The sequence below is a fragment of the Garra rufa genome, chromosome 24 (genome assembly GCF_049309525.1).
Source record: "Garra rufa chromosome 24, GarRuf1.0, whole genome shotgun sequence".
In the NCBI taxonomy this organism is placed as follows: Eukaryota; Metazoa; Chordata; class Actinopteri; order Cypriniformes; family Cyprinidae; genus Garra; species Garra rufa.
This window is the reverse complement of record NC_133384.1, coordinates 34044564-34059385: the sequence shown is the minus strand read 5'-3', so window position 1 is coordinate 34059385 and position 14822 is coordinate 34044564. Positions and strand designations below refer to the sequence as shown.

The 14822-nt window shown below is 39.3% G+C and overlaps 1 protein-coding gene and 1 long non-coding RNA gene across 2 annotated transcripts; one reads left to right on the top strand and one right to left on the bottom strand.

The window, feature by feature from the left end:
• The first annotated feature begins 4951 nt into the window (after nucleotides 1-4951).
• On the top strand, nucleotides 4952-6440 carry LOC141300983 (C-C chemokine receptor type 7-like). The gene has a single exon (XM_073831259.1). The coding sequence runs from the start codon at nucleotides 4952-4954 to the stop codon at nucleotides 6170-6172; it is 1221 nt and encodes a 406-aa protein (XP_073687360.1). The 3' UTR covers nucleotides 6173-6440.
• Nucleotides 6441-10863: 4423 nt separating this feature from the next.
• On the bottom strand, nucleotides 10864-11627 carry LOC141300438 (uncharacterized). Its single transcript, XR_012341979.1, has 3 exons — nucleotides 11472-11627; nucleotides 11111-11169; nucleotides 10864-11044 (listed from the first exon to the last, which is right to left on the bottom strand). It is a non-coding gene; the product is annotated as an uncharacterized lncRNA (long non-coding RNA).
• Nucleotides 11628-14822: the final 3195 nt, after the last annotated feature.

The following is a 14822-nucleotide window of genomic DNA, read 5'->3' as shown; positions in this document are numbered from 1 at the left end:
TTTTAGCAGCAGGTTAGCGCCACCTTGTGGTAAAATGTGAAACAATGCACCAAACATTTAAACATAAATTACGAATAATAAATGGGTACTAATATAAAAAGACAGATGAAATCAACAGATATATAGTCTACATATCAATATATAAAAATGTGAAAATATTAGATATATGTCAGATGATGAACACGTTTATTAAAGCCCCTGTTAGTATCAACCTGAGGCAGTGCTTACACAGGTTAAAAGCTCTCAAAAAGGATTTGTTCAGTTTTGACTATTGACTTTTAACACATAACTGAGTAACACAGTGTGTGAAGAATTATCAATAACAACACATGGTTGAGTTAAAAGTACCACAAAATGTGTTGTCTTTAACTAGACACTGAGGTGTTGTTTTCAACACATCATTTTTAAGAGTGAACTCAATCAGATCAGCTGCCACATGAAAAGACAGCTAGTGCACTTGTTTCATAAGGGTTAATATAGTAACTTAACTAAATTTTACCTCATAAATCGACACCGGACACTACAAACCACGGACAGCAAATGTAAATGCAAGATTCACAAGTGGGATACTTATATAAAAAAGTCATGTTATTTGACACACAATTTGTGTTTCTGAACTGTAAATATTGAGATGTAGGGCCTATCAATGTATTGTACTTGCCTTGTTTATATTTTAAACGCCGATCCATCGATCAAGGCAGAGCTGAGGTGACTGTTGATGACGCACGCGTAAGGTCACGTGGTCCATTAAGCGGGAAAAACTGAAGAGCTTGATTGACAGCCGATCTGACCAATCATAACGCCGAATCCGCCATTTTGTCCGAAAAGCAAATTCTTCAAACAAGATCTTATGTAGCCGCACCCCTTTTGTATATATATATATATATATATATATATATATATATACACACACACACACACACACACACACACACTGGCAATCAAAATTAGAGAACAATTTATAAAAAATTTAACAATTCTGAAATAATGTCATCTTCACTGATCAACGGTTGAAGGAGTTTTGGTCCCGTCTATACCATTCTACTAGATCACCTTTTCCACAAAATAACTTAGGCATTTCAACAAAAAACATTATTTTGCAGAAAACACACTGATCAAAATTAGAGAACAACAATGACTGTAGCATGGAAAAAGATTACAACAAAATTTTCTGAAGGTTACAACAGTCAGCAATTAATAGGAAGTGTACAGGCCTCTGCTCTGAACGACTTCAGCACATCTGCGGCCACAGGACAGCACTAGTCTCTCAACCTGCTCTGGTGTGATTTTGGTCCACTCTTCTTCCAGTCTCCTCCGCAGTTCGGTGACTCTAGTGGGTTTCTTGCCCATAACTTTGTCGCCAAGGATTTTCCAGAGGTTCTCTTTTGGGTTGAGATCAGGACTCTGGGCAGGCCATGTCATTATTTCAATGTGTTCAGTTTCAAGGAACTGCTTTACCCGTTTTGCTGTGTGACATACAGCGTTGTCCTGCATGAAAACTGCAGGCTGATTGGGTGATGAACGCAGGGAAGGAACCATATGTTGTTGAAGAAGTTTCTGATAAACATTTGCATTCACTCTGCCATGTAGCTGTGTAAAGGTGCGTTCACACCGGACGCGAATGAAGCGGCAAGCGCTAATGATTTACATGTTAAGTCAATGCATAGACGCGAATAGCCATCCTGCGGCGCGAAACGCGCGAATGAGGCGGCACGAAACGCGCGAATGGCGCAGTGCGCATTGAGCGTTTCAAGCGATTGCCGCGCCATTCGCGCGAGTTCAAAAATCTGAACTTTGGCGAAAATCCGCGCCGCGTTAACCAATCAGGAGCTCGCTCTAGTAGTGACGGAGGCAGAAATCCGAAACAACAATGGCGGACAAAATCACCGTTGCTGTCTGTGGTTCCTCGGAGCTGTATTATACATCTTTGGACTTTTGTAGAAACAGGAATTAAAGGGATCTTGCTAGGAATAAAGTCGAGTGAAGAGGTCGGACAATCTGGTTAGTTTTAAAAAACGCTCTTTACTCAATTGGACCTACATTTACATACATATTGAGACTACAAGCAAGCTAAAGCTGGAAAATTGAGCTCATTCACCTATTTTACAACTACTTTCACGCTGACGAGTGGCAGAAGCCCCTCCCTTGACGCGAATTGGCGTCTGTTGTGAAGAAAATGTCACGCGCGAATGGCGCGAGTAAACTCAAATGTTCAAGCGTTCAACTACGCGCAAATAGCGCGTTTTTTCCGCGCAAGTCGCGTCCGGTGTGAACGCACCATGAGGCCCAACTCCTGCTGCAGAAAACATGCCCCGAACCATGACATTTCCTCCTCCACTTTTCACTGACTTCTTTACACACTTTGAGTTCAGTCTTTCTCCAGTTTGTCGCCGAACATAATGTTTCCCATCGGAACCAGATAAATTAAACTTGCTTTCATCACTGAAGTGAACTTTGGACCAGTTCTCCCCTGTCCACACAACATGCTCCTCCGCAAAGCTTAGTCTAGCCTTTTGATTCTTTCTGCTAATGAGAGGTTTGGTCAATGCAGGGTGGGCTTTCAGTCCAAATGAGACGAGACAGATCCTTACCCTGTTCAGCGCTGAACTGGTGAGCAATTCCAGCTGCAGTGTGGAAACGATTTTCCATTGAGATCCTCCGTAGTATCTTGTCCTCTCTTGTATTTGTCTTCTGTGGACGACCAGCCGCCTTCTTGAGGGACTTGAATGAGTTTGTGATGTTGTAAAGATTCAATATTCTTGAAATCACAGATTTGGAACGACCAACTTCTCTTGCTATGGCTGATAGGGTCATCCCTTTGGCCTTCATCTGGACAACCTGCTGCGGAGGCTTTCAGTCAATTAAGAACGGCCCACCATCTTGCAGAGTCAGTGAAACTGGAAGTTAGGCTGCCAGTTAAATAGGGGTTGACAGATAATCAAGGAAATTAGCACCAGGAGCCAGATTAACACCAATAACTGGGAGGTATCTGAAAGTGTTCTCTAATTTTGATCAGTGTGTTTTCTACAAAATAATGTTTTTTGTAGAAATGCCTTAGTTATTTTGTGGAAAAGGTGTTCTGGTAGCATGGTATAGACGGGACAAAAACTCCAACTGTTGAGCAGTGAAGATGACATTATTTCAGAATTGTTCAATTAATCGTTTATAAATTGTTCTCTAATTTTGATCGCCAGTGTATATATATTATAAACTCTCAGTGTAGGCTATACGTGGCCATTGGTTCTTCATAGAAGCATTAAAATAAAACTTAGAAAGCAGAAAGCAAGCAACGAGCGGTCCTGCGGTCATTCACTTCAGCTGCAGCGCGTTTTTATTGAATTTCATTAGTCCCAGTTATGATTTAATCGCTTTATTTGCGGGGAAGTGTGCAAAACACGACAGTTACACTATCGTAATTATGGTTAAATATAAAAGACATCTAGGCCTAATTTAAACAAATTATTTAGTTATTTTTAAACGAAATAACACATCACATTTATTATTCTGTCTAGTGCTTTTAAATATGATAATGTAAAGGCAACTTGTGTAGATTTATTGAGTAAAAAGACATGACTGCTTCATTTTTGTATATATTTGTTTACTTTTACCATCTAATCAATCTCAACAATTTAATTCTGTGTCGCTAGACGTTTTCGACACTAAGGTGAAGTTAGCCTTTCTTAAATTAAGCCTGCGCTCTGGAAGTGATCTGTTAATTCTGCTAAACTTTATTACTAAAACTAAGACTAAACTTCATAAAAACGAAATAGAAATGTGTTCACAAAATTAAACAAAAACTAATAAAACTATTAATAAAACTAATAAAAACTAAACTACATTTTATTGCAGATTTGAAAACGATATTAAACAAAACGATTAAAATCAAATTCAAATTCAAATGCCTGAGAGAGTGGAAAGGCGGCTTAATTAATGTTGTCTTCAGTCAGTTCGCTTTTACGCGGTGAAAGGGTGCTTTCCCAGATACAGCAGTTTGAGGCTATGCCACACGAAAGCAGAACATTAAACAGAAAGTAAAACGCTGTGAAAAGGCCGGAGATTGAGATTGACAAGGCGAATACTTTGCACAGTAAGTTTAAATTCATGTTATCTGTTAGACAATGGGTTGATTAACGGATGCATTGTTTACATTTGCAAATACGTCGACCCTTCTGCTATGTTAATTTGCCTTGCTTTTAGAATTTTGTATCCACAGAATCGTATTCATGTTGTCAGGCGTAAGTGTCTTTTTTCACAAAGAAAGGCATTTGTTAGGCGGTATCAACAATGTAAAACCTAGATATAGGTTTGCGATGAACACGAGTTTAAAATTGTCTACTTTTTCTTAAAATCTTCATGGCATTTCTAACTATTTAAATGAACATTAGCTTTAGCTTTTTTCTTTTAGCATTATAATTAAGGAATGCTAGTTAACATACTTATTGAATGTTTAAGCATGAAATGAAGCAGTCAGTCAAGTTTACATAATTTGGTAAATTGATTTCTACTTCCACTAAAAAATTATATATTATATATATAACAAACACGATTAATGTAACCATTTAAAAGAAAAAAAACACACCCTTGTTTTGAAATGGAGGAAGAAAAACTTGAATGGACTGTTGAGCCCATAATAAGCCTAATTGTTTATGATTTTGAGCCCCTGATCTATAATAGAGAATATCATTTATATAGATCAGTTTTTTGAGTCGATAAGTTGAGGGGACAGAGCAATACCATTCCTTGGATGGTTTCAAGTTCCACTTCCTCCATTTAAAATGAAGTGTGCTTTCGAAAACAATAACTGCTTAATAAATGTAAATAAATGCTTAAATTACTTAACTGTCCAACGAAGCAAACCAACACCGTAATGGAAACACGCTGTGGTATTGCATAATGGCAGCACCATTACAAACCATTACAATCTAACAAAACCATGTCATGTTTTACAGGTATGGGGAGCTTTGATGCAACCACACTTTTAGGCTTCACTTATGATTATGATCTCAATTACACCGATATTAATTCTGTCACCGATCCCAGTATTGCTGATGTTGAGGAGCTGTGTGTAGCCAGCAAAGAGCAGGAGCTGACCATTACTGTTGTCCAGACCACAGTCTTCCTCGTCGTCTTTTTCTTAGGGGTAATTGGAAACGGGCTGGTCATTGCCACCTTCATACGGTACCACCGTCTACATATCAGCAACATGACTGACGTCTTCCTGTTCTACCTGGCTCTGTCCGACATGCTGCTTCTGCTGACTCTTCCGTTACAGACGGGAGAGACGCTAATTGGCAGCTGGATTTTCGGGGAGGCGCTGTGCAAGCTAAACCGCGGTATGTATGCCATCAACACCTATGGCGGCCTGCTGTTGTTGGCCTGCATTAGCGTTGATCGCTATTTGGTGGTGGTTCGCACCAGGGCCGTTCAGAAGAGGAGTTCAGGGACGCTGTTTTACAGCACGCTGTCTGCGTTTGGCGTTGCAGTAACTTCAGTTTTCCTGAGCCTGCCAGACCTGCAGTTCAGCTCCGTGGAGAAGGACATGGGTTCAGACAACCTCTTGTGTGATATGAAAGTTTGGGGTAATGAAGTGAGCAAATGGAAGCTGTGGGCCCAGATGGCAAAAATCGCGGGATTCTGCATCCCTTGCGTGGTGATAGTGGTGTGTTCCGGCGCGATCGGACACATCTTGGTGCGTACCAGTGGCAAATGTTGGCGTAGACAGAAGACCTTAGGTCTGATGGCACTTCTGGTGGTTATTTTCCTCCTGTTTCAGCTTCCTTACACTGTGGTGCTTCTGATTAAAATATTCACACCCACTCCCAAACACTGCGAAGACTGGATCAAGTTCCACCTTCAGGAAAACATAACACGCAATCTGGCCTACATGAGGTGCTGCCTGAAACCTATGCTCTATGCACTTGTTGGCATCAGATTCCGAAACGACATTATCAGACTGTTGACGGACGCCGGGTGCATGTGTGTAAGTGTGCCCCATATAATGCCACAGCATGACAACAGAAGCTTCATTACAGCATCGTCCATTTCAACACCTGCCCCACACACACCCGTTGCAAACACAGCTGAAGCATTCATTTTTCCAGCACCTATATCTGGTAAAATGACAACTGAGATGCACTGCAGAGGATCTGCAGTTAATCACTTTTTGGTTTAGAAGTAAAGAAGAAAAAGAGAGAGTTGCATGTACAGAAAGCTTTTTCATCTTTTTTTTACTTTCTGTACAATCACCACTGTAAGAAAAAATATGAAATCTTTTTTTAAGTTTATGAATGATGTCCAAAAGGATGCATAGTTAGCCTATTTGCAACTACATCGACCCTTCTTCTTTGTTTATTTGACTTACTTTTAGTGTTTTGTTATTCATTGAATCGTATACATGTTGTCAGGCACAGTGAACCACATGATTCACTATGTTAGATGAAAAATTATCAGGTAGTATTACATTTCGTAATAAAACAAAAAATAAATAAATAAATCATACACACACACACACACACACACACACACACATATATATTTAGCTGTAAATAAATGTTGCAGATTTTTACCATTAACAATAAACACCTTTGTTGTATTTGTGTGTTATTCTATCTTTTTCATACTTTCATAATGTAATATTTGGAATCTTCAGCACTTGATTTGTCTTAATTAGTATACTACATTTTGCAAAACTGTACCAACGTCGACTATAGAGTTTTTAGCAGCATGTTAGCGCCACCTTGTGGTAAAATGTGAAACAATGCACAAACCATTTAAACATAAATTACGAATAATAAATGGATACTATCATAAAAAGACAGGTGAAATCAAAAGATATATAGCCTACATATCAATATATAAAAAATATGAAAATATTAGATATGTCAGATGATGAACACGTTTGTTAAAGCCCCTGTTAGTATCAACCTGAGGCAGTGCTTACACAGGTTAAAAGCTCTCAAAAAAATTGTATTTAATAATTTTTGACTATTGACTTTTAACACATAACTGAGTAACTTTTAACACATAACTGAGTAACACAGTGTGTGAAGAATTATCAATAATAACACATGGTTGAGTTAAAAGTACCACAACATGTGTAGTCTTTAACTAGACACTGAGATGTTGTTTTCAACACATAATTTTAAAGAGTGAACTCAATCAGATCAGCTGCCACATGAAAAGACAGCTAGTGCACTTGTTTCATAAGGGTTGATATAGTAACTAAATTGTACCTCATAAATCGACACCGGGCACTATACGCAAAAAACCGTCGATGCGAAATCCGAAATATTAAACCCAAAGTAGCTAAAACGCTACTTTCAAGCAAATGTAAATGCAAGATTCACAAGTGGGATACGTATATGTAAAGTCGTGTTATTTGACACACAATTTGTGTTTCTGAACTGTAAATATTGAGGTGTATCACTGTATTGTACTTGCCTTGTTTACATTTTAGACGCCTATCCATCAACGCAGAGCTGAGGTGACTGTTGACCAAAGACTATAGAATACTCAAGACACATCACTCGTGTAGTTTTGAATGGGGAAAAATGCAACGCTCATTATGGCCGCGAAGCCCCGCCTTCTTAGTGAAAGAGCCAATCGTTGATTAAGTCAGCGCATCACTGCAGCTGCCGTTAGAAGTCAAACAGTCTAAAATGTAAACAAGGCAAGTACAATACAGTGATACACCTCAATATTTACAGTTCAGAAACACAAATTGTGTGTCAAATAACACGACTTTACATATACGTATCCCACTTGTGAATCTTGCATTTACATTTGCTTGAAAGTAGCGTTTTAGCAAATAGCATGCGAGGACAAATTGCGAGTCCGCCATGTTTCTCTACTACGACAACAAAAGCACCTGAACACGACACACTGGGGTGTATTCCAGAAAGCAGGTTATGTGACTTACCTGGGTAAGTTTAGGAGTAAGAAAGCGGATAACCTCAACTTTCGGTTCCAAAAACGGAGGGTATGTTCGGACCAGAGCCATATAAAAAGAGAGTTGCGACACGCTTTGATCTCGCCGCCGCACGGTCACGTGGTTCATGGAGCTCTCAATAGTTCCAAACAGCTCCGCGCTGTCAATGTGTTTGAATGGAGTTAAATAGGATAGACAGCAGTTTTACTATATTTGCAGCAATTTCGAGTAATTATTAACACATAATGTGCATTGATTGTGTATTGATAACTTCTCTGAATACGCTTTACAATCGCATTTTATTCTGGGGAGTGATAAAGAGACATAATTAATATGTTCTCATACTCTTTGGCAGTCAAATGTGACCAAACACCTTAAGTGTAACTTTTATTCAATTAAATAACTGTAATATATATAGTTAATTTCTATTTAGTAAATATTTTGAGGAGGTTTTTTTGTACTTAATATGTGCAATAATGATCCTGACCATTTAAAAGATAACATTTTCTAATATAGTATTTATATTACAGTTAGTGTAATATTTAAGGTTAAATACATCTGCATGTGTATTTGGACTTGATCAAACACTCATTTTTTTTTATATGTTTCGATTTAACGATTTAATGTTAAATAAAAAAAAGTAATTTACTCTTGTTTTATGATATTCAAATATACAACATAAGTGAATATTATAAAAGGCAAGCAAAAATGGCATTTAACATAATAGAAAAGATGAAAATAATGTTTAAAAAAACACAAGGCAACGAATTGCATTCAGCATACATTTTTATCGTGTTTCTTGAATGCAGTCTTTACTGAAACTCATTCAACCTCCTACAGTGAGAGAAAGATTGCAGAAAGACTAAAAACATAAAAATATGACAACTAGTATCTGGTTATGGTCGCTATTACGGTGTTTCTCACGTTATCCAGCTGCATTTACAGTTTAACTGTTTATTTTTTAACGATAAACATGAACTATAACACGCTTCATAAAACACCACTATTGGCCAGTTTTTCGAGAGGTCAACTGATGCGTTAAAATGTAAAGAAATGCAGTCATTTCTTCAATATACTTGCGACTGTGCTTGAGAAGCGCTGAAATGAATGGGCTTCAATGCAGGAGCTATTGGTTGTTTGGAACTATTGACCGCTCCATGACACGCTCTACTTCCGCATTCCTCAGTTCCTATGGAAGCCTATGGAAGTGTCGCAACTCTCTTTTTATATGGCTCTGGTTCGGACGATGTAAGTAACCATAGCAACTCACTCTCTGAACTTAACCTGCTCCGGAGCAGGTTATGTTGCAGGGTTAGTTTGTTTCAGAGAGGTGACGGAGCATGGCGTGCCCTTTTGAAGACGATCCAGTGGATGTGGAAGCACAGATAATACGAAATCTTTTCCGCCGTGAGAGGGTGATACGACCACGTATCGATGTGTTTTCGTATCCAAATGAATATTTGCAGGAGCGTTACCGTTTTTCAAAAGAATCGTTAATTTTTTTTTTTTAGTTTTTTGTATACAATAGGCGATGCAGAGCATGTGGGAAAGGCAACTGTGTGTAGGGCTGTTCGTACAGTATGCATTGCACTCAAACGGCTCCTACACACTTTTGTGCAGTTCCCTGGCCATAAACCAGTGAGGGTCATTAAAGAGGAATTCTACAGAGTGGCGGGTTTGTCCGTTCAATGATATTTTATGACAGACCATTTTAGTTACATAGCACTACTTAATCTATCCATACTGTATACAGTCACAATAATTGTAAATGTTATATAACTTTCAATTTCAGGGTTCCCAAATGTGCTTGGGTGCATTGATGGAACCCATATTCCCATTAAAGCTCCTTCAGTCAACGAAGGAGACTATGTTAATAGGAAGTCAATCCATAGCATCAATGTGCAGGTAACAATACATTTTTTGGGTGCTAAATGTTTGGGTGTTTAAACCATTAAATCACCCTCATTACTGGTCCCCGCTACCTAGGTAATATGTGATGCAACCCACCTCATCACTAATGTTGAAGTCAAATGGCCAGGGTCTGTACATGATTCCAGAATGTTTAGGGAGTCATCATTGTGCCACAAATTTCAACAGGGTATGTTTTGCCTTACACAATGTTATTCTTTATGGGTTTTTTAGGCAATTATACACTTTAATTACCTTTATAGGACACTTCAATGGTTACTTGCTGGGAGACAGAGGGTACCCTTGTCTGCCCTATATGATGACACCCTACCCTGAACCTGAGCCTGGACCACAGGCACAATTCAACCTGGCCCACAGTAGAACACGGGTCAAGGTGTAAATGACCATAGGCATCCTGAAGGCAAGGTTTCAGTGCCTGCGCAGGCTCAGGGTCTGCCCAGAAAGGGCATGTGACATTACAGCTGCTTGTGTTGTTCTTCACAACATTGCCACACTGAGACGTGAGTGGGCCCCCCCTTCTCTTGATGAAGATGACCAAGAGGAACCCCCAGTAAACCCAGTAGACCAAAGAGAAGGCAGGGTGGTACGAGACATGATTTGCCAAAACAACTTTAATTAAAACCAGTTAACAGTCAAGTGTGGTTCATTGTTTCTTTATTTCCTGTAACAAAAGACATTTGTATTTTTTGCTTTAGATTAGATTAAACAACAAATGACAGATTAATGTTCACATACTGTTTCTCACCTTAAGCTGGTGCTCCAGCAATTCAATTTCAAGTCTGGCCTTTTTTTGGTTAAGCCTTTTCTGCTCCATTTGAAGCTGTATAAGGTCCATCTCCATGTCACATTTTCTGATTTGCTTTTGAAGGTGGACCTTATACAGCTCTTTGGCAGGCAACTAGAAAGACAGAATCATTAAACATGACTGATAACGTCTGTAGTACAAACACAGACCAAATATTTAAATGAGGAAGGATAACTGCAGAACATTTCTTACACTGCTAAGATTCTGTGTGTAGGTAGATAGACCCTCATCTGTATTAAAATCTCCAGCCATATTCTGTAAAATGACAATTTATTTATTCTCTTATGTAAAAAAGGGGTTATGCATTCTATGCATCATACCTCTATGGGCCTCCCCACATTTTCTGTTTCTGTCACAGCAGAAGTGGTCTCTTCATCGTCATCCTACAGAGAAAATAGGTAAGCATGCTTGGTGTAGCAAACAGAAACCTAAAGACAATAATCACTTACAATTGTGACAGAGTGTGGTGTTGCAGGAGGATCCAATAATACAATGTGGCCATCAGCAACTGCAAGATAATTAAACCAATAAGGTAATCATGCATATTCAAAACTCAATGTATAGTCTTAAAAAAATACAACTAATAAAGAAGGACATTATGAACATCTAAGAGTACTAGTAGTAATAAGATTACAGTATACAGCATATGCAGTCAAAGCAGCAAGCATACCGCACAAGTGAATCAATGACTGCAAAATGCATTCAAAATGCCTTTTTAAAATGGTGACAGTGTTGATGATTTCATTATTTAAAACACTGACAAAAACAGTGAAAACATCAATAAATCATAAGTATTAATAATACACCTACATTTCACTAAGCCACTTGTGTTGGTAGCTGAGTCTGACGAACTGCCCCCTGGAATCCCATCGACCACAGGTCGCCCTTTATTAAGGGACAGTGCCAGCTCCTCCGCTGGGGTGAGGGAAGGTGGAGGTGGACCCCCACCTGTTTTACGGGCCTCAGCCTTCTTTCTATTGGCTACATAGAAAACTAAATTACATTAAGTACTAAATTACATGGCGTCAGTAACAAGTTTAGTAAGTGTTAAAAATATTACCTTGCTGGAGAATGTTTTTGTGTTTCATTTTGACTTGGCTCACAGTTCTTCTTGCTCCAGAAGGATTACACCTGATAAAACAAGAAGCCAACATATTACTAGCCAATTAGCCTATGTGCATTACTAATGTAATATTAACAAATGTATGGAGGCCAAAAAAGTCAATACTTCTTTACAACATGCCACAAAGAATTTTTGCGTCACAATAAAAGGGGTAAATAGCCCATTTATAATTTTATAAACTCACGCATTTACTCTGTCCGTTATTTTTTGCCAAGCCAACTCTCTTTCTTTTGCTGATGCAGCAGTATTGCTTTTTTTAGTTATAATGGCCTTATTGTCTTCATAAGCAAGCATTAAAACCTCCAACTCAGATTCACCGAAGTATGTAGCTCGCTTTTTTCCTCCCTGGGTTTCCATGGTGATCCCTGAAATCGGCGATCCATTGAAAATGTCTTTATGTACTCGCCTTGCGCGCGCATTAACTCTGGGTTACCATTAGGAGGTTGATTAAACTAACTCCTCACAGGTGTTTTGGAACCGACATACCCTGAGTAAGCAAGTTTGGGGTTAATCAACCCAGAGTTCATGGTTAATCTGATGGTAAGTTAACCTTGCTTTCTGGAATACACCCCTGGTAATTTCCACTTAACAAGTGGAAAGCATCATCTTTACCATATAAATCTTCGAGAGCTGGTTATGTAGTCCTAATGGGCTGCGTTTCAGTCATTATTTCATATTTACCCCGTTGTCTGACAAAAGAAACCGTAAAATATATCAATATATCTATGAAATATATAAATGAAAACAGTTTTATTGAATTTGGCTGCATCAAATAGCAGTATGTGAGCACAGAGACGCAAGACAACACGACGTACTGACGTCATGAATATGCTAATGAACTTATGACGTCATTTAGTGACATTTGGCGACTTTTCAAGCAGGGTTTAGCTTCTTTCCATTGAAAAAAGTTGGCAACACTGCAGTCGTCGCTCTAAAGGCCCTTTCACACGGGACGCGGTAGTCGCGATCGAGTGTCTAGTTCATTTTCAATGGGAGACACGCGGCAAGCGGCAAACCGCGGGTGGTTTCGCTGGCGGCGCGGAGGCGGAGCGCAAGTGGTGCTCGTGCACCCAAAATCATGCCGCTTCCACGGCCACGGCGGTTTGCGGCAGGCGCCGCCAAAGTTATAAATATTTCATCTTTTTGTGAGCGGCAGCGGCAGCCGCGTCGGCTTTAACCAATCAGTGAACAGATTATTAAAAACCAATCATAGAATATTTAACTGAACTTATAACGGATAGTTGAAAATAGAGGAGAAGATTGTTTCAAGTGAGCTGGATTTCCCAGAACTGTATGAATCATCTAAAATCTCATTCTTGGTTGGGGTGAGCACACGAGTTAGTTTGCCAGGTAAAAATACAAAGTGTCCAAACAATACATTATTATGCGTGGTGTTATAATAAACTATGTCTTTCAAAAGTTTGAATAATAATAATGACAATAATTAATGACAGGATGACACAAACACAATTTTCCGTTTTACTTAGACTTTTAAGCAACTGTAACTATGGCAACGTCCCCAGACCACGTCGCGAACACCGCCTCAACTGCACAAAACGCTTCCACTACAAGAGAAGGCGGCAGCCGCGCGGCGATTTCACCGCTTGTCGCGTCCCGTGTGAAAGGGCCTTAAAGGGATAGTTCGAGCATTTAAGACATGAAGTTGTATGCAATCCTTATCAGCACTATAGTGTATACACACTGACCCACACTGCGTTCACCTCCCTGGTCAGAGTTCTGGCCGCTGGAAGTTTTTCAAGAAAGTAGTCACGGTTAGTTTCCGGGGCCTCAAAACTGTGCGTTTTTACGTGAAAAAAATATATGCGTTTCAAAGCTTGATTAATTTACATCCCAAAAAACACTCCTGACAAAAATCATACCTCAGTTTTAATCGGCACTATATTCTTCCCGTTTCCATCAATCCGCGCTGCTGTCAGTTCGCACGTTCCGATCAGCTGTTGATAGCGCGACTCGCTGACAACATGTCTGACTACGAAACTTCTGATGATGAAACCAATTTTAGCACAATGTCAGACGGAACAGACGATATATATATTTTTATATTAGACCTCGTTTCACGTGATTTCCTCAGGAGTCTAAACATCAGATTGTTTACTGTACAGTTTAGACATGGGATCTCCAGTCCTCGTGAGCTACTGTCTTGGTTTTAGTTTTTCTCTGATGCAACACACCTGACTCAAATCAACGGGTAATTAGCAGGCTTGTACAGAACGTCTCATTTGAGAAAGGTGTCCTGTCATAGGAAAACATCGAGCTGCAGGAATGTAGCTCACGATGACCGGAGTTGGAGATACCTGGTTTAGACCTACCTGTATGTGACTTCAAGCACACTTATAAACACGATGATACCGACACACGTTCCGCATAGTTACAGACAATAACAAATATAGCAAAGCATCATATTTTGTTGTGTTATATAGATTCAATTAAATTCATTAGTTATGACATTTGCCGATTTTCTCACCACATAGACAGTCGATTATTGTCGACGCTATCACTGCCCCGGTTAGAATATTCTCAGTGTAACGTTAGCCTAAAAACCGACGTTAGCTTCAAAATAAACCTGTCGTATGCGACATAAAGTTAGTAAATAGAGCTTACCCGTGGTACTGGTGCAGCAGAACTCTTTAAAATCCGTTTTTTGATTTTTCCTCCTTGGTTGGGGATGTAATCGTCTTCGCTGAAGTAAGCACTGCACACACGAAAATCCTTGATACTGGATATTTTAGCTCCCGCAGAGTAGCCGATGGCAACCAGCCAAAGCTGTCTCATAACTATATCAGAAACAGGAAAACGATGGAATCTGAACGGCGATCCCTGCACATTGTTGTGGTCACAACCTGGGAATTTACAAGTTCGCACCATTGTTAATTTTCTACTTTTTACGTCGTTGTCATTCGAGTGTGTAATGGAACAGCTGATCGGAACGTGCGAACTGACAGCAGCGCGGATTGATGGAAACGGAAAGAAAATAGTGCCGATTAAAACTGAGGTATGATTTTTGTCAGGAGTGTTTT